The following is a 20,881-nucleotide window of genomic DNA, read 5'->3' on the forward strand; positions in this document are numbered from 1 at the left end:
AGTCATGGGAAGATAAATTCAGTACGTTACGTCCAATATTTGGGTTAGTAGTACACCCAAATTTTTTATATATTAAGTGTTGCAATTTGTTATTTGATTTAAGAACTAATTTTTTGATATCTCGTTCTTGTAAAATTGCAACATATCGTGCAAAGCGAACTTTATCAAAACACGAAAGAGTGCTCACAACTTCCTTCCATAATTGAACATTTTCACTCTTATATTTTTCTAAATTCAATGCTAGTTTATCCAAAAAATTATGGATAAACGCATTCTCGATTTTTTGTCCAGGTTGCAAATTCGCTTTTTTTATTTTAAATAAAATAAACGAAGGACACACATTATTATTGACACAAGAATGTAAGAATGTTATATTATCTTGCGTCGATCTAATTTTACTTTTAATTTTTAAAATAGAGTTTAATTTCTTAATTAAACTCGAACTGTATCTCGTCTTCAAATATTTCATGATGTTTTTAGAGATACAAAATTTAAATATTGCAATTAGGAAAGGAAGACTTTTATGATTCATGATTAAAAGTAAATTTGTATATATACAAATATATATATATATATATATATATATCTTCTCTCCAAAAAGGTGGGAATGAAGGGGAAGCAGGAGAGGAAAGAAAAAAAAAATGGGGAGCCAGCTGACCGGTTTCGACCCTCGCTTCTCAAAGCTGTATCGAGGGAATTAATTTTAAAATAAAGAATGAAAGCGATTAAAATAGCGTTTTATTAAATTTACAGGGAATAAAAAAAAAAAAAAAAAAAAAGTGGGAAAACGATTAAAATAAAACGACGTTATGGACGAATACCCTAGAGATTAATCACGTTCAACCCCAGGAGGCATTCCCTTTGCTTGCAAAGAGAAGGTTTCCTGAGTCGAACGTGAATGGTCTCCAAGATCTTAAGATGGTATAATGAATGAGCACGACTAATAATGGTAAAAGAGTCCGTGCTAAAGTTTGCTGCACAAGACGGGTTTTTAAGCATAAAAGACCCTCTGGATAAGACCCTCTGGATCTATCCGCCCAAGGCTATATGGTCTCCCTAAAACCCATAAAGCGGATATCCCATTAAGGCCCATTCTCTCCATGGTAGGGTCATCGCAACACAAGGTCTCAAAATGGATCTTTGACATTTTACAACCTGTTTCACAATATTATAGTAAATATTGTCTTAAAGATTCATTTTATTTTGCTGATTTTATTAAAAAGTCTAAGATTGTTAATAGATTTATGTGCTCCTATGATATTAGCAACCTTTTTACTTGTGTCCCTGTTTTGGAAACTATAGATATTTGTGCAGATTTTCTATATCGTGGCCGGATATCACCGCCTCCTATTCCTGAACACATCTTTATTGAACTTATGAAACTTGCCACTACATCTGTGGAATTTAGTTTCAACAATATTATGTACCGGCAAAAAGATGGTGTTGCCATGGGGTCAGTACTTGGACCGACCATGGCAAATATTTTTGTTGGGTTCCATGAAGAGCGCTTATTATCTGGACCCATAAAGCCATTGGTGTACTTCCGATATGTTGATGACACATTCTGTTTATTTAATAACCAAACGGAAGCTAACACCTTTTTCTCCTTACTCAATGGAATGCATCCCGCGTTAAAGTACACCTATGAGGGAGAGAGCAATTCAACTATAGCCTTCCTTGATGTATTGGTAACAAAAACGCCATCTAGTTACCAAACATCTATATACCGTAAACCAACGTTTACTGGTTTGTACACTCGTTGGGATTCATTTTGTCCCAGAAAACGTAAGATAAATCTAATTTGGACCCTAACACATCGTGCCCTTATGATTTGTTCCAAATCAAAATTAGATGAGGAATTGAAAAGAATTACGGATACTCTATCCAAAAATGGGTACCCCCTTGATGTGATTAGGTCAACTATTCAAAAGAAATTGGCCGAATTCTCTCGAATGAAAGAGAATATAGTAGCCAAATGTCCAATTTATCTTCGTCTGCCTTGGTTAGGTAGAGTAAGTGAGAAATTTGCCAAACAAATAAGTTCAGCAGTTCATGGATGTTATTTTGCTGCTAATGTGCGTGTTGTTTTCTCTACGAGAACTTTATTTCCATCTTCTCGAAAAGACGTTTTACCCCCCCACCATAAAAGTAATGTTATTTACAATTTTAAATGTGGTTGCGGTGCCAACTACTTGGGTCGAACGACATTAACATTAGATGGAAGAATTCAACAACATGTACCCAGTAAAATTAGGAATGGAACCTACCGGGCAAATGATGTCGTTACTAACACATACGGGTCTTCAATTACTGATCATTTGCTTAAAAACCCGTCTTGTGCAGCAAACTTTAGCACGGACTCTTTTACCATTATTAGTCGTGCTCATTCATTATACCATCTTAAGATCTTGGAGACCATTCACGTTCGACTCAGGAAACCTTCTCTTTGCAAGCAAAGGGAATGCCTCCTGGGGTTGAACGTGATTAATCTCTAGGGTATTCGTCCATAACGTCGTTTTATTTTAATCGTTTTCCCACTTTTTTTTTTTTTTTTTTTTTTTATTCCCTGTAAATTTAATAAAACGCTATTTTAATCGCTTTCATTCTTTATTTTAAAATTAATTCCCTCGATACAGCTTTGAGAAGCGAGGGTCGAAACCGGTCAGCTGGCTCCCCATTTTTTTTTTCTTTCCTCTCCTGCTTCCCCTTCATTCCCACCTTTTTGGAGAGAAGATATATATATATATATATTTGTATATATACAAATTTACTTTTAATCATGAATCATAAAAGTCTTCCTTTCCTAATTGCAATATTTAAATTTTGTATCTCTAAAAACATCATGAAATATTTGAAGACGAGATACAGTTCGAGTTTAATTAAGGAATTAAACTCTATTTTAAAAATTAAAAGTAAAATTAGATCGACGCAAGATAATATAACATTCTTACATTCTTGTGTTAATAATAATGTGTGTCCTTCGTTTATTTTATTTAAAATAAAAAAAGCGAATTTGCAACCTGGACAAAAAATCGAGAATGCGTTTATCCATAATTTTTTGGATAAACTAGCATTGAATATAGAAAAATATAAGAGTGAAAATGTTCAATTATGGAAGGAAGTTGTGAGCACTCTTTCGTGTTTTGATAAAGTTCGCTTTGCACGATATGTTGCAATTTTACAAGAACGAGATATCAAAAAATTAGTTCTTAAATCAAATAACAAATTGCAACACTTAATATATAAAAAATTTGGGTGTACTACTAACCCAAATATTGGACGTAACGTACTGAATTTATCTTCCCATGACTTGTCACCTTCAGAATTAATGGTACTTGATCATGGGTTGGATTTTTGTATTCCGGTGCCCGGTGTCAAACGAGAAGAGGTGTTTTCGGAGTTTGAAATCCTAAATGCCCAAGCGGAGAGACTTGCACCAGTCTCTGAAACTAAAACTAGGGATCTCAAGGCAAAATTGAATGACCTTGCTCACAGTTATGCCAGTACACCAGTGTCGCATTCTGAGTTTAAATGGCGCAAGGAGCATTTGGCTGTTATGAAAACTCTGCGACAAGACGCATCATTAGTTATTACTAGACCAGATAAAGGGTCAGGGGTGGTTATATTGAACCATCATGAGTATGTTGACAAAATGTCGATAATACTAGATGATAAAGACAAATTTGAAAAATTGGGCCCTGTCGCAACTCATGATTCAACCGCCTCCTTGGAAACCAAATTTCAAAAGAAACTGGTCAAGTGGGTCAAAAATGGTGTACTTCCGAAGAACGTATCTAGTGAGATAAGACCCTCTGGATCTATCCGCCCAAGGCTATATGGTCTCCCTAAAACCCATAAAGCGGATATCCCATTAAGGCCCATTCTCTCCATGGTAGGGTCATCGCAACACAAGGTCTCAAAATGGATCTTTGACATTTTACAACCTGTTTCACAATATTATAGTAAATATTGTCTTAAAGATTCATTTTATTTTGCTGATTTTATTAAAAAGTCTAAGATTGTTAATAGATTTATGTGCTCCTATGATATTAGCAACCTTTTTACTTGTGTCCCTGTTTTGGAAACTATAGATATTTGTGCAGATTTTCTATATCGTGGCCGGATATCACCGCCTCCTATTCCTGAACACATCTTTATTGAACTTATGAAACTTGCCACTACATCTGTGGAATTTAGTTTCAACAATATTATGTACCGGCAAAAAGATGGTGTTGCCATGGGGTCAGTACTTGGACCGACCATGGCAAATATTTTTGTTGGGTTCCATGAAGAGCGCTTATTATCTGGACCCATAAAGCCATTGGTGTACTTCCGATATGTTGATGACACATTCTGTTTATTTAATAACCAAACGGAAGCTAACACCTTTTTCTCCTTACTCAATGGAATGCATCCCGCGTTAAAGTACACCTATGAGGGAGAGAGCAATTCAACTATAGCCTTCCTTGATGTATTGGTAACAAAAACGCCATCTAGTTACCAAACATCTATATACCGTAAACCAACGTTTACTGGTTTGTACACTTGTTGGGATTCATTTTGTCCCAGAAAACGTAAGATAAATCTAATTTGGACCCTAACACATCGTGCCCTTATGATTTGTTCCAAATCAAAATTAGATGAGGAATTGAAAAGAATTACGGATACTCTATCCAAAAATGGGTACCCCCTTGATGTGATTAGGTCAACTATTCAAAAGAAATTGGCCGAATTCTCTCGAATGAAAGAGAATATAGTAGCCAAATGTCCAATTTATCTTCGTCTGCCTTGGTTAGGTAGAGTAAGTGAGAAATTTGCCAAACAAATAGGTTCAGCAGTTCATGGATGTTATTTTGCTGCTAATGTGCGTGTTGTTTTCTCTACGAGAACTTTATTTCCATCTTCTCGAAAAGACGTTTTACCCCCCCCCACCATAAAAGTAATGTTATTTACAATTTTAAATGTGGTTGCGGTGCCAACTACTTGGGTCGAACGACATTAACATTAGATGGAAGAATTCAACAACATGTACCCAGTAAAATTAGGAATGGAACCTACCGGGCAACTGATGTCGTTACTAACACATACGGGTCTTCAATTACTGATCATTTGCTTAAAAACCCGTCTTGTGCAGCAAACTTTAGCACGAACTCTTTTACCATTATTAGTCGTGCTCATTCATTATACCATCTTAAGATCTTGGAGACCATTCACGTTCGACTCAGGAAACCTTCTCTTTGCAAGCAAAGGGAATGCCTCCTGGGGTTGAACGTGATTAATCTCTAGGGTATTCGTCCATAACGTCGTTTTATTTTAATCGTTTTCCCACTTTTTTTTTTTTTTTTTTTTTTTATTCCCTGTAAATTTAATAAAACGCTATTTTAATCGCTTTCATTCTTTATTTTAAAATTAATTCCCTCGATACAGCTTTGAGAAGCGAGGGTCGAAACCGGTCAGCTGGCTCCCCATTTTTTTTTCTTTCCTCTCCTGCTTCCCCTTCATTCCCACCTTTTTGGAGAGAAGATATATATATATATATATTTGTATATATACAAATTTACTTTTAATCATGAATCATAAAAGTCTTCCTTTCCTAATTGCAATATTTAAATTTTGTATCTCTAAAAACATCATGAAATATATATATATATATATCTTACACAATATATATATATATATATATATATCTTACACAATATATATATATATATATCTTACACAATATATATATATATATATATCTTACACAATATATATATATCTTACACAATATATATATATATATATATATATCTTACACAATATATATATATCTTACACAATATATATATATATATATATATATATATCTTACACAATATATATATATATATATATATATCTTACACAATATATATATATCTTACACAATATATATATATATATATATATATATCTTACACAATATATATATATCTTACACAATATATATATATATATATATATATATCTTACACAATATATATATATCTTACACAATATATATATATATATATATATCTTACACAATATATATATCTTACACAATATATATATATATATATATATATATATCTCTTACACAATATATATATATATATATATATATCTTACACAATATATATATATCTTACACAATATATATATATATATATATATATATCTCTTACACAATATATATATATATATATATATATATATCTTACACAATATATATATATATATATATATATATCTTACACAATATATACAGTGGGGAAAATAAGTGTTGGACACATCCTATTATTCTTTATTTAACACATTTTTTATGCAGCGAATAACGCGAAAATGTAACAAGAAATAGGTACTCATTTAACAATAACAAATAACTTTAGAAATTGGAACATTTTAATGCATAACAAAAATTATATAATAAAAAAGAGAATAGCCTGGAAAAAAAGTGTTGGACACACTAACACAATTTCATCTAATATTTGTTTTAAATTATATCTTATTATTATTTTTTATAAATAATGCTGGAAAGAAAGAAGGAAAGAACAATTCAAGGGAAGTAATTCACCTCCGGAAGGTACAAGCGGAAGTTAAAGAGGTCTCTTATCTTTCACCACAACCATACTCTACGTCGTTGGAAAGTATTGGAACACGTTAGTCACCAGTAAGCCATCACGCGTGAAGGTTCTCAGGATGAGTAAACGTAAAGAATTCTCTCAAGTCGTCCGTGATAAGATTATTGCCGAGCACAAGAATGGAATTGGTTATCGGCATATATCTGCTCAATTCAAAATCCCTGTAAGCACCATAGGAAACCTTATTAGGAAATGGAAGGTGCATGACTCAACCGTGAACCGTCCGCGCACCGGAGCTCCTCGCAAGATGTCGGATCGAGCAGTAAGGAAGATTGTACGAAAAGTTCAGCAGCAACCGAGAACCACACAAGGCGGACTTCAGAAAGATTTAGAAAAAGCAGGGATAGTAGTAACGAAACCAACGATTAGTAATGTACTCCGACGCAACGGTCTTAAATCGCGTACACCTCGAAAGACACCATTACTAAAATAATGTCATGTTAATGCTCGTCTGGAGTTTGCAAGAGACCACTTATTGAAAACAGATGATTACTGGAAGAATGTGATCTGGTCCGATGAGACGAAAATTGAACTTTTCGACATTAACTCTGTACGTCGAGTATGGAGAAGAGATGGCACAGCGCACGATCCCAAGAACACCCTCCCCACTGTAAAGTTTGGTGGTGGAAATGTCATGCTCTGGGGATGCTTCTCTTCAAATGGTACTGGGTCACTTCATATTATAGATGGAAAGATGAATGCATCCAAATATCGGGAAATTCTTGAAAATAATCTCTTGCCTGCTTCCAATGCGTTAGGTATGCGACAGGGATGGATCTTTCAACAAGATAATGATCCCAAACATACTGCTAAAATAACCTCCGATTGGTTCGTACAGAACAAAATAGATGTTCTTAAGTGGCCCAGTCAGTCCCCAGACTTAAATCCTATAGAAAATCTATGGAGAGAGCTCAAAATCATGGTCCACCAGCGAGATCCACGTAATATTCAGGATTTGAAGAAAGTATATGTTGAAGAGTGGGCCAAAATCTCACTGAACGTTGTCACGAATTAGTTTTGTCGTATAGAAAACGCCTCGAAGCTGTAATAGCCAATAAGGGGTTTTCAACTAAATATTAGATGAAATTGTGTTAGTGTGTCCAACACTTTTTCTCCAGGCTATTCTCGTTTTTATTATATAATTTTTGGTTATGCATTAAAAGGTTCCAATTTCTAAAGTTATTTGTTATTGTTAAATGAGTAACTATTTCTTGTTAAATTTTCGCGTCATTCGCTGCATAAAAAATGTGTTAAATAAAGAATAATGGGATGTGTCCAACACTTATTTTCCCCACTGTATATATATATATCTTACACAATATATATATATATATATATATATCTTACACAATATATACATATATATCTTACACAATATATATATATATATATCTTACACAATATATATATATATATCTTACACAATATATATATATATATCTTACACAATATATATATATATCTTACACAATATATATATATATCTTACACAATATATATATATATCTTACACAATATATATATATATATATATCTTACACAATATATATATATATATATCTTACACAATATATATATATATATATATATCTTACACAATATATATATATATATCTTACACAATATATATATATATATATCTTACACAATATATATATATATATATATATTACACAATATATATATATATATATTACACAATATATATATATATATATATTACACAATATATATATATATATTACACAATATATATATATATTACACAATATATATATATATTACACAATATATATATATATATTACACAATATATATATATATATATTACACAATATATATATATATATTACACAATATATATATATATATTACACAATATATATATATATATTACACAATATATATATATATATTACACAATATATATATATATATCTATATATCTTACACAATATATATATATATATATATATCTATATATATATATCTTACACAATATATATATATATATATATCTATATATATATATCTTACACAATATATATATATATATATATCTATATATATATATCTTACACAATATATATATATATATATATATATATATATCTTACACAATATATATATATATATATATATCTATATCTTACACAATATATATATATATCTATATATATATATCTTACACAATATATATATATATCTATATATATATATCTTACACAATATATATATATATCTATATATATATATATCTTACACAATATATATATATATCTATATATATATATCTTACACAATATATATATATATCTATATATATATATCTTACACAATATATATATATATCTATATATATATATCTTACACAATATATATATATATCTATATATATATATCTTACACAATATATATATATATCTATATATATATATCTTACACAATATATATATATATCTATATATATATATATCTTACACAATATATATATATATATCTTACACAATATATATATATATATATCTTACACAATATATATATATCTTACACAATATATATATATATATCTTATACAATATATATATATATATCTTGTACAATATATATATATATATATATATCTTACACAATATATATATATATATCTTACACAATATATATATATATATCTTACACAATATATATATATATCTTACACAATATATATATATATATATCTTACACAATATATATATATATCTTACACAATATATATATATATATCTTACACAATATATATATATATATCTTACACAATATATATATATATATATATATATATATATATCTTACACAATATATAACTTACACAATATTACCAGATTTTATTTGAAACAATGAACAAAGACAATTAAAAGAATCGATTTGGCATCGGAAAATATTTCCGATTCTTATATTCCCAAATGTTCCGATTTTTACTATTCCCGATTTCGATTACTCGTCCAAACACTAATACATACGGCCCGAGCAAAACCAGTCTAAACTGCTAGTATAATATAATACAATATATAGGTAATCCAATATGTGTTTATGTTAAAAGGCATAAAGTTTCAGTGCCTTCTGTGGTCAAATGTTATACATATATTTAAAGATTTACCATACAGATATATTCCAAACCTTCAACCCTGCTACCTTGTAGAAAGCAAGGACTATGAGAATGAACTTATAAAGTAAATAACAAGAAGAGTGCAAGATAGGTAGGAAGAGCTTAATAGAGCAAAAACCCAGCTGCCTGTCATCTTGAGCCATAGTGGGCCGAATGTAGCCATCACACAGCCCCAAAACAATATACTCAACTGGCATTCAGTCATTTTTCTCCCTGTTTATCCTTGACACTCATGATGTAAGTCGTGTGACAACGGTGCCAGATGTAGCAGGGGCTGGCTTAAATGCTGGAAGCCTTCAGCCCACAACTGCACTTGGGTAGCTGGTCTAAGTTGGTCGATCTCTGGTGATTGTAACATGACACCAGAGTTCAGCAAATAGACCCATAATGGGGCTTGCCTATTATGCACTGCTGCAATCAATCTATGGGGAAGCCCTTGGAAAAGGTAGGGTAAAACCCAGTCATCACAAACCCATCTGCCCAACTTAATGCAACTGGCAAATATCCCATTAACAGTCACAACACTAAGAACCTTTTAACTATAGGTGTATGGAACATCCATACCTTCCAAGATGTGGTAGACACCAAACATCCTGAATGGTGTACACTGTACTGCTCTCATCTACAAGGAGCATGCTCATTTCAATATAGACTTTAGTTCACTGCCCGAATAGGACAACATCCTAAGTATAAACACATGTCATTGGCTTTGCTATCCGATCTCTGCTCATGCAACTGCAGAACCTCACTACCATAGCCATGAGCACGATTGTCCACATGGGCAGACATCCCCCTGATCTGTGCATGTTCAGATGCTGACCTCCACTGAAGACCAAGCTGCTTTCTACACCCAGCTTGACCACACCAACCAGGTAATGCTCACCAATGACAAGCTTGTAGACAAGGACCATCGCCTGTGAGAGGGGGGATTATTGGCCATCCTGTTTGTGTGCAGAACACTAAATCATGATAATCAATACCATCTTGTGAATATTACCTTGCATCACCTGTTAGTCAGGCCACAGTTCAACACCACTGGACCACCCTCGGCTACTCAATGAAAAGACAGGTCTGATTCAATGAGAGAGATAGTACCATCTCATCAAAACTAATCAAGCACATTTGACTCTTAGAGAGCCAGCCTACAACTAACATGCTCATAAGCTGTAGTTGTCTGTCAAAAGCCCAGAATACATAGTGGCAAAGAAAAGTTGTAGAGATACAAAACTATGTTGACCAGTTTCTATGCAGCAACCTGTGGGAATTTTTGGTACTACACATTCAACAGTGACTTGTTTTAAGGATATGGATGGGGTTCACAACAGGACATTTTAGCAAGATAAATATCTCACTTTGAGAACCTGCTTAAAAACCATGCTAACACTTCAGGTGATCTTAGAATGACCCTATCACATCCTGTCTTTCATTGGATGTTTTTCCAATCTCCATCAAGGACTTCAAAACTCTGAAGGAGATAAAACCTAGCAAAGTTCCTAGACTTGACAATATCCCACTGGAGCTCCTCACTTATGATGGCCCCAAGCTGAGGAATCATCCTCTGCTTTTTATATTTAAGATTTAGAAGATAATTACTCTCCAGTGGCTTTCATGATGTAATCATAACTTTCAATAAGACAAGGAGAATTGTAACAATTACTGGAAAATATCCTCACAGAGCATTGCAAGATCTTTGCATGCATTCTGACATCCTACCAGTCCTAATGTAGCTTTAGACTTTAAATGATATATGTATGACAATTACAAGAGAAGAGCTTGAACAATAGCAGCCCATCATGTTAATCTTTTGGAACTTAAAGTATCCAGACTAGTCATGTCAGGGATATTTCTCCCAGTTCAGCTGCCACCTGATATAATCACCCTGGTGCACACCCTCCGTTCTGTAATGGAGAGGAGAGTATGTCATCAGAACTTTCTTTGACACATTCTCCAACGATGGGTTAAAAAGTTATGTGTTCCAACTTCAATATAATTTCTCTCTTCAGAAATGAGATTCCTCCAGACATTTTCAATCAACCTTCGTTTCCACATAAATGAGGGTATTTTTAATCTCACTCAACTTTGCATCAAGACAATCATGTGTTAAGTATAGGAACTGCCATGGGCTTAAAACAATGCCACCCTTGGTTAGACTGCAGAGAACTGTCCAGACATTAGTGGACACAAACAGCCTATGAATATTTGGAGATGTGAATACAGACAAGACACTTATCCACCTGGTGGTCTACTCTCAAACACTAACACCATTGTAAATGACCAACAACTAGAGAAAAATGGGTCAGTTGCCACATGTAAGGTGTAGCTTAATATTTACTCTTACATGCAAAAAAAAAATATAGGGTAGTCTATTCCTCCTTTGATCAATTAAACTATGTATTCACCAACCATGCACTAAAATCATGGTCTTCCATGTAGTAGTTCTATCTACACAAGTGATATGTGGAGCTTAAACAGGGCAAACTGATGAGGTCTTCCAGGGAGTCGGAAAGCACTTCTTAAGGCAGCGCTTAAATAGTTTCGTAAGTATGGGAGCAAGTTCTGGTTGAAGCTTTAACACTATAATTGGGATGCCATCAGGGCCAGTTGCTTTACTGGAATCTAGGTTCTTGATTAGCTTGGCGACCTCATGCACAGATATTTGTATGTTACCTAGCTTGTTCTGTGTTATAGGAGGAAATATGGGGAGTTGATGGCCTTCGTCGGATAGGGTAGAATTAGCTGCAAAGTTCTTTGCAAATAGTTTGGCTTTGTCTGACGCTGACGAGATGACCTACTTGTGAACCCTAACCCGTGGCTTTGACCATAAATTAGGATTTCAAAGTTATATTACATAGATATTAATGAAGACAGAACTATATTAGGAATACGGCCAACAACATTAAAAATATTTTACTCATCCCAGGAATACGGCCAGTCTCACTTACTCAATGTGAAGACACTGACAATTCCAAACAATTCTAACTAATACCAAAATTAGTACTCCGATGTCGGACATAAAAACTAATGGGAGCTCAATAAGATTTGACCTTCGTAGTGAGCTTTATAGTTAGTACTCACGGGCCAACAATTCCATAAATTTCTAAGTGTTGCATCAGCTTTGAGAGAAACAGACCATAATAATTCATTGTCAACATTTCAAAATGAAAAAGATTTTACATTAAAAATCATTCAAATTTTCTAAATGTTAAAATTTTTCCAAATTACAGTAGAAAGTTATGAAATTGATAAATATGCAAGATAAATTTTATAAGATGACAATTAAAAATTATGCTTTACTTACTTGAGTACGGATGATTGTAGAATCAACTTTTGTCCTGTTGCTGAAAATTTCAATTTCATATTTTTTGAAATTGCATTCAGCTGGGCCTTTATTTAGAGTAATGAGTAGATTCATCCCATCATACTTATAGGTAAAACGAACACTGTAACTGCTGCAGTCTAGGAAGCCTTGTTACAGAAAAAGAAAAAAATTTCACATTTTGATATTTATAGGTAAAACGAACACTAACTGCTGCAGTCTAGGAAGACTTGTTACAGAAAAAGAAAAAATTTCACATTTTGATATTTATAGGTAAAACGAACACTAACTGCTGCAGTCTAGGAAGACTTGTTACAGAAAAAGAAAAAATTTCACATTTTGATATTTAGAGAAAAAAAACTGATCGTTTTATCTGATACATTCCAATGTTGAGAACATTTAATTTGTATGAACATGGTCACATTTTATATAAGTTATTTTACAGGATCTATTTAATCAGAAAATAAAATTTGATATAGTATAAGCTTAAAAATACAACTAGATTCCATTAAAATTGGTTGTATAATGAAATGAATAAGCAAAATGGAATATCGATTGGTTAAAAAGTGAATATTCTTGTGTTTTCACTTATGAAAGTGAAAAAAAGTTTTAGGAAAATTAAAAAAAAAAAAATTGTAATTTAGAAAGATAAGTGCCATATACCAGTCATAACCACAAAAGCAAATGTAGTTTTAAAATAAAGTAAGCAGAAATTACTTATTACTTACTACAAATCGACCTGTAAATTAACCCATGTCCGTTCGTACTTTTCTCAATATATCTATATATATAAAAATGTAAAGTTGGTTCGTTCTAAAGAAATAAAACCATGTTTATACGTTACCAATTTATTTGAAATTTTCAGACAACCAATTTTTAGAGTCGAGGTATGTTTTTATGTTATTAAAATAAATTTACCTAATTAAAATTAAAATATTAAATAAAATAAATATATTTATTTATCGGTTCTGCGAATCTGTTCTGTTGATAAAACTGAACTTCCGGTTCGATTCATTTCACAGCCACGATTTGACGAAAGGTTTAATTTTCTGTTAACTCGATAAGTAAAAAAACAAAAACAAAAAAAAAACATATTTCATTTGTTTATCTTCCAAATTTTTTAATTTACACATCTTTTCTTTATTATATAAGGCCAAAAAAAAAAAAAGTTTGTTGCTTGCTTTTGAGTTTTTTTTTTTCTATATAAGATTACTCATGCAGAGAGTGATCCGTGCTGAAATAATGTTATTATTTAAAAAGTCATTCTTAACATGGGGAGGTAAGGATGTTTTGTAACTATTCTGTACTTTAACCTTACAACTGAATAAAAAAATCAAAAAAAATCGTAAAACCTTATTTAAACGTGGAAATATGATTTAAAAAATAGCGCGGCTCTCTGCATTAGCACCATTTTTATTTATTGTTGTTGTTTCACGAATTTTCGGCCAACTATTCCTCTGGCCTTCATGAAAAGAAGTCCTTTTATAAATGTTCAGTAACTTTTCCTTTTATTATTCTTAAAGAGTAAAACTTTTCTTATTCATGAAAGGAGTTAAGCCTACGTAAATAAATAAATGTTTGTACACGTGACAAATTATCAATAAATGGTTTAGTTACTTTTTTTAAAAAATGTTTGTAAAAGTGCGAAAGGCGACGTTACGTTGTACAAACATTACTCCCATTCTTTATTTCTATACTTATAGGTTTTTGGAATTTTTTTTCACTGGATTATTATTGATTGGACACTAATTAAACAGATTATTAAAAAAAAAAAAAATGTAAAAAAGAAATCATTATTTCGACATTTGAAAGTGGTGCTGTGCTCACTTTTTAGTTACAACGTTCTGATAAATCAGTCACCCATTTTGTAAGCAAGAAAAACGCGGTATATCAAAACCATAGAAAGTAAAAATAATGAGTCTCTACCGCATTTGTAAGTCAGAAATATATTTGTTTCTCAAAGAAAAAAAAATAGAGAGAACAGGACTTTTTTTTAATTGTTTTCATGAAAATAAAGTTTCGAGATTTTTATTTTATTTATTTTTTTTTTACTTATCATAACAAAAAAAACACACAGTTTGTGTGTGTGTGTTTTTTTTAAATTGTTTTTGTGAAAGGTGAGTTTTTTTTCAAAACTTTTGTTTTGTTTCTTTTTAATTTTTTAAAAGTATTATAAATTTCACTAACATGCTGGAGAAATGTTTAATAATTTGGTATTTTTTTAGATTAGGTCCACCTCCACAATTTTCCTTTCAATGACGACATTTATTGGTTTCCGAGTATGCTGAACACGCAAATTGCATTGAAATTTTGCGGAAATAAATAGTTGTATTATGCATTGTATTCTTCGGCGGCCATCTTTTTACGTGCACACGCGCCATAAACAAATACACACACGTAAAAAAGATGGCCGCCAAAGATTACAATGCATAATACAACTTTTTATATCTTGATAACTACTTATTTCTGCAAAATTTCGATGCGATTTTCGTATTCAGCATAGTCGAAAACCATTTCAAGTCGTCATTTAAAAGAAAATTGAGGAGGTGGAGTGGACCTAATCTAAAAATTTACCAATAATTTTTAATCCCGTACGCCTCCCGATACATTGCTTCGTCAACATGCGACCATTTTATATCTCCCGAAGACACTTCCGTATTTAGAAAAAAAAAAATAAATAAATAAATAAATAAAAAGTGACCGATTTACCAGAACGTGGTAACTAAAAAGTGAGTATCCCTTTCAAATGTTGAAATGATTTTTTTTTTTTTTCAATTTTTTTTCATAATCTGGTTAGTGTTCAATCAATAATAATCCAGTGAAAAAATTTCAAAAAACCTATCAGTATAGAAACTCCACCACGTAAGTAAATAAATAAAAAATGTTACGTGCGCATGCGTAGCAGTATCAGAATTTTTGTAGGAATTTTTGACACCCCTAACACGAAACTGCGAATACAATATAAACATCTCGGAATTTCTCTGTTAAAAGTGGGTTATTTATTTTATTTATGGATTATACTTCCAAAATAAACTATTACAGTTGTTTTAAAAGTAATAGAAATATTTTTTTTGTTTTTTTAAAACATTAATGAATTTTCCGAACTCAATATTTTTCAATTTTTAAATTTTAAAAATCTATCAAAATTTTTCTATTGATTCTATTTTTACGATATTTTCAGGGTCAATGTGAAATTTTATGTTCTTTCCAATAAATCGAATATAATATTTTAGACAAACTTTTTTTTTTTTTAAATTCACGAACCCTCCCCCCCATACCAATTTTTAAGTGTCTATAAAAAGTAAATAATTTAGTAACCCGAAAGTAAATATTTAATTTACTCACAAATTGAAGAGAAAAGGTCAATACATAATATATTCAAATTAAAAAAAAAAAACAGTGTTCTTTTAGAATTTTACCTGTAAAGTTTTTTTAAACCACGTTATTTGTTTTTTTTTTTTTGTTTTTTTTTTTAAATGGAACCTTGGTCCTTGCTTCTTTAATTGACAAAAAAAATTAGGGCTTGAATTACATTTTTCGAGGAGTTATAAGCTTGGAAAGACAGGGGGTCGAATAATTCACGCCTCCCATTTTGTAAATGTCTAATAATAATTAATTTAGAACCCGATAAGTACATAATTATTTACTCACAAATTGAAGACAAAAGGTCCATACATAACATAATATATTCAAATTTAAAACAAAAAAAACATAATGTTCTTTTAGAATTTTACCTGTAAAGTCCGAAGTTTAAAACCTTTTTAAAAAAAACACGTTTTTTTTAATTTTTTTTTTAATGAAATCTTGGTCCTTGCTCCTTTAATTGAAAAAAAAAAAATTAGGGCTTGAATTGCATTTTTCGAGGAGTTATAAGCTTGGAAAGATGGGGTGGAATTATTCGCTATTTTCACGAAATTTCTGACACTGCTACTAGGGGGGTACTAAGGGAACGACCATTAAATAATTCTGCGGGTCGCCATGGAACTCAACGCCCAAGGAGTATCAAAATAGTTTTCATGATCTGAAGAAATTTTTTTTTCCGAAAAGTGAGTGATCACTTTTCCATCTAAATTTAACTTAAAATGAGCACCCACTTTCTGGCCACCTGAGGAAGGGGCATTTATTTTCGTGTTTATTGGCTAAAAGGTTTTTTTTACAAGGCAGTTTGGTACGCGAATGCATATTTAACAGTTTTCGTTTATGCTCACGCATAGCATAAACAAAGGCTACGTCTGTGAAATGGAAAATAGTCCCAGAGTTCAGGGGTTAATACCATGCAAAAGAAATCAAACAAAAAGACTTTTTAGCCAAGAAACACACAGAAAGAAAAAAAAATAGCATCCATTTTTTTTCTATCGAATTCATTTGCTGTTTTTATTGAAAACTATTTTCCCCCGGATTTTTGATATAATTTTCCATTAAGGGCTGTGTGTCTCACGTTCGTAAATAACAAACTTTTTTTTGTAGATTTTGGTGTGTTAAAAACGAATCTGCAAACCGTTTCCGTCACAAAAAAATAGTTTTTATGATATGAAGAAATTACCTTTTCGAAAAAGTGGCGATCACTTTTCCATGTAAATTTAACTTAAAATGAGCACCCACTTTCTAGCCACCTGAGAGAGGGGGGATTTTTTCCCATGTTTATTGGCTAAACAGCTTTCGTTTATGCTTACGCATAGCGTAAACGAAGGCTACGGCTGTTAAATGGAAAATAGTCCCAGAGTTCAGGGGTTATTACCATGCAAAAGAAATCAAACAAAAAAAACTTTTTAGCCAAGAAACAGAAAAATGCCCCTCTCTCAGGTGGCCAGAAAGTGGGTGCCCATTCTAAGTTAAATTTACATTGAAAAGTGATCACCCACTTTTCGAAAAAGTAATTTCATGAATGTCATGAAAACTTTTTTTTTGCTACGTAAACGGTTTGCAGATTCGTTTTTAGCACACCGAAATCTACAATAAAATATTTCGTTATATATGAACGTGAAACGGGCCTTAAAGTAAAATAATACCGGATTTTTTTGAGCAGATTTGCCGTTTAGTTGTACAAATATCCTCACACCAGGTAATCACTAAAAGGGATTTTTAAAAGTCGTCACCTGTATCGAGCAAAAGTTTAAAACCACCGATTATATGCCAGCCTACATCATGGTAACATATATTGAGTGAGTTCCTAACAGTATTTTTAGTTTAAACTCATTTTCCCAAAATTTCCCCAAACTTAACATGTTCGATACAGTCTGCCGCCATTTGTATTTTTCAGATATACCGATAAACATTGAATGTTTTTGAACCGATTATACATTACATAAAAACACTAAAATCTTATCCAGTTAGGTAGAACACTTACTTTTCTTGCCTTTGATAACATTTATTTGTTATATATTTATTTTTTGACAACTTCTTTGTATCTGTGTTTAGTAATATAAACCCTTTTCATTTAATGTAACGTTTAGTCGGCTCGAAAAACAGTGTTTATTGGTGTATTTGAAAGCTACAAATGGTGGTGGACACTGTTGATTACTTTAAGTTAGAGAAAGTGAGTTAAAACTAAAAAAACTATACAAAATACAGTCAGAAACCTATCCATTATGCCAGCCTATGTCATGGTAACATATGTTTGGTGAGTTTCAGACACTGTTTTGTATAGTTTTTAGTTTTCAACTTACTTTCCCAAACTTAACGTATTCAACAGAATTCGCGACCATTTCTGTTTTTTGAGCCAATTAAACATTTTACATTACATAAAAACACTAAACAATTATCCAATTAGGTAGAAACGTAAATTACCTTACCTTTGCTTTCATTTATTTGTTTTTGGACGACTTTTTCGAATCTGTGTATAGTAACCCCCCTCCCCCCACCATCAACCAAATATTAATTACTAAATCACATTTTTTAAAACAAAAAAAAAAGCATTTAGCGTTTCAATATTTTTGCTACGTTCGGCTTCATCCACTGATTGTTGGTCAAGTCCAAAACATGAATGATTGACAGAAACTCTCGAGGATCCAGATCAAATTCTGCAAGAGCACCATTTTTTTCAGTTTCGCCTTCTTTTTCACTTTTTGCAGTGGATTGCTGTACTAATATAAGAAACATGCATTTTCTCTTTTATTAAATTTTTCCATTACACCAAATTGAGCCACTGCAATGCGTGGCAGTGTACAGCTAGTATATATATATATATATATATACACACACACACTACCCTATTTTGGAAGTGGAGGTTTCTGTCAAAATATTTCCCACATAATTAACCTTGATAGTTGCTGTCAAGATCCCATGTGCACATACTATGAACTAACAAAGTTTGGGTGGTGACAGTGTCAATTTTTTTCCAACAATGCGGTGATAAAATTTGTGTAGTTAAAAGTTAATGAGCGTATGTAGACTTGTTTATTTGGTTTAACATTCATAAAAAATGATTTGTGTAAAGTGAACGGCCATATTAAAGGTTTAGTGTGTTCGTTTTTGTAAGATGGTGTGTAATCCAGAATAATAGATTTTTATATTCTTAGCCAATGGGAATAGCCTAATTGTTAGTGAAGACAAATTATTTTTGAATGGGGAAGTATAAAAAGGTAGGTGTAGGTGTGTACAATTCAGTTAAGAGTGTCAGGACAATATAGTTATGTTTATATTTTTACCCAGTCTAGACGTTGTGGGAGGAATTCTTTTAGAGGGGACAATACAAAGTGCTTCATCTATAGGTGTTGGCGATAGTGATGATGACACTCCTAGGATGTAATGTAGGATTTTATTAAAAATAAGTGTGCCTGTAACAGCGTTCGAAAGTTACATAAAATCATGTGTAATAGTTTAGAAATAAATTTGTAAGTGGCATCTACGGTAATTTGGTTGAGAGGGGAATTTCTGCAATCAAAATATATATAGGACTAGCCTGGGTGCCCAGGTGTTTGGAGGTGTGCGGATTAAAAAAAAAAAAAAAAAAAAAAAGGGACCCCTTTGCTGTTACACCCATCGACAAACTGGAAATGGCATGGGTTTAAATTAATGCTAGTTAATCGAAAAGAGGGGATGACTTTCGAAAATATCGGCGAGAAAAAAAACAAAACAAAAAACAAATAAAAAAAATAAAATAAAAATAAAATAAATAAAAAAATTGACTCCTACCCGTAGAAAAGTGCCCAGTTGAGGGTGAAGGAATCAATGTTTTTAGCCAGTTTTTAGATATTGGCTCATCTGAATTTTGTGAAAATCAGTCACCTCTGTCGAATGTTTTACGCAGACTTAGAAACATACATTTCAACAGACAGGTGAAATTTTTATTATAGACTAGCAGGGGTACCTAGCATTGCCCGGGTGTAAAAGAAAAATAAAACGAACCTGAAGGCAGAACAAAGTGATAGAAAACGTAACATTTTACTGCTACGCTAGGGAGACATAAGTGTTCATCAAAAGTTAACTTGCAAAAACGAATGTTGGCTGGAGGCCAGTTAAGCTTTCTGCCGTTTCTTTTCCCCATGATGTTGGAGAAAACCAGCTTCCTTAAAAAGCGAGGGTCCAAATAGCAATTGTCTGATATGAGGGTTTTTCCTCCCCATTGCTTAAAGCAGATGGCTTTCTGGACGTACCGGCATAAAAGGCCGGGAAGAGGACTTCGCTTTCGATTCAGTTTCACTTTTTATATGAAAAATACGTGAAAGGATGGAATAGCATGAATTTTATAAAAGTCAATATAAATAAATGTAGATACGAAGTCCCTTCACAAATCGTAGATTTTATGATCTAGGGAGCATATAAAGTTCTAAA

General features: G+C 31.9%; 1 protein-coding gene across 1 annotated transcript in view; it reads right to left on the minus strand.

Annotated features, from left to right (window-relative positions):
• The window catches only part of LOC145260551 (uncharacterized), a 165,945-nt gene that overhangs the window by 33,996 nt on the left and 111,068 nt on the right, over nucleotides 1-20,881 (minus strand). Inside the window, exon 6 of the mRNA XM_080118787.1 lies at nucleotides 13,091-13,257. Within this exon, the coding sequence (XP_079974913.1) occupies nucleotides 13,091-13,257 (167 nt within the window). The remainder of the gene's footprint in view (nucleotides 1-13,090; nucleotides 13,258-20,881) is intronic.

The sequence above is a fragment of the Euprymna scolopes genome, chromosome 36 (genome assembly GCF_053919585.1).
Source record: "Euprymna scolopes isolate OS-2025 chromosome 36, ASM5391958v1, whole genome shotgun sequence".
Taxonomy (NCBI): Eukaryota; Metazoa; Mollusca; class Cephalopoda; order Sepiida; family Sepiolidae; genus Euprymna; species Euprymna scolopes.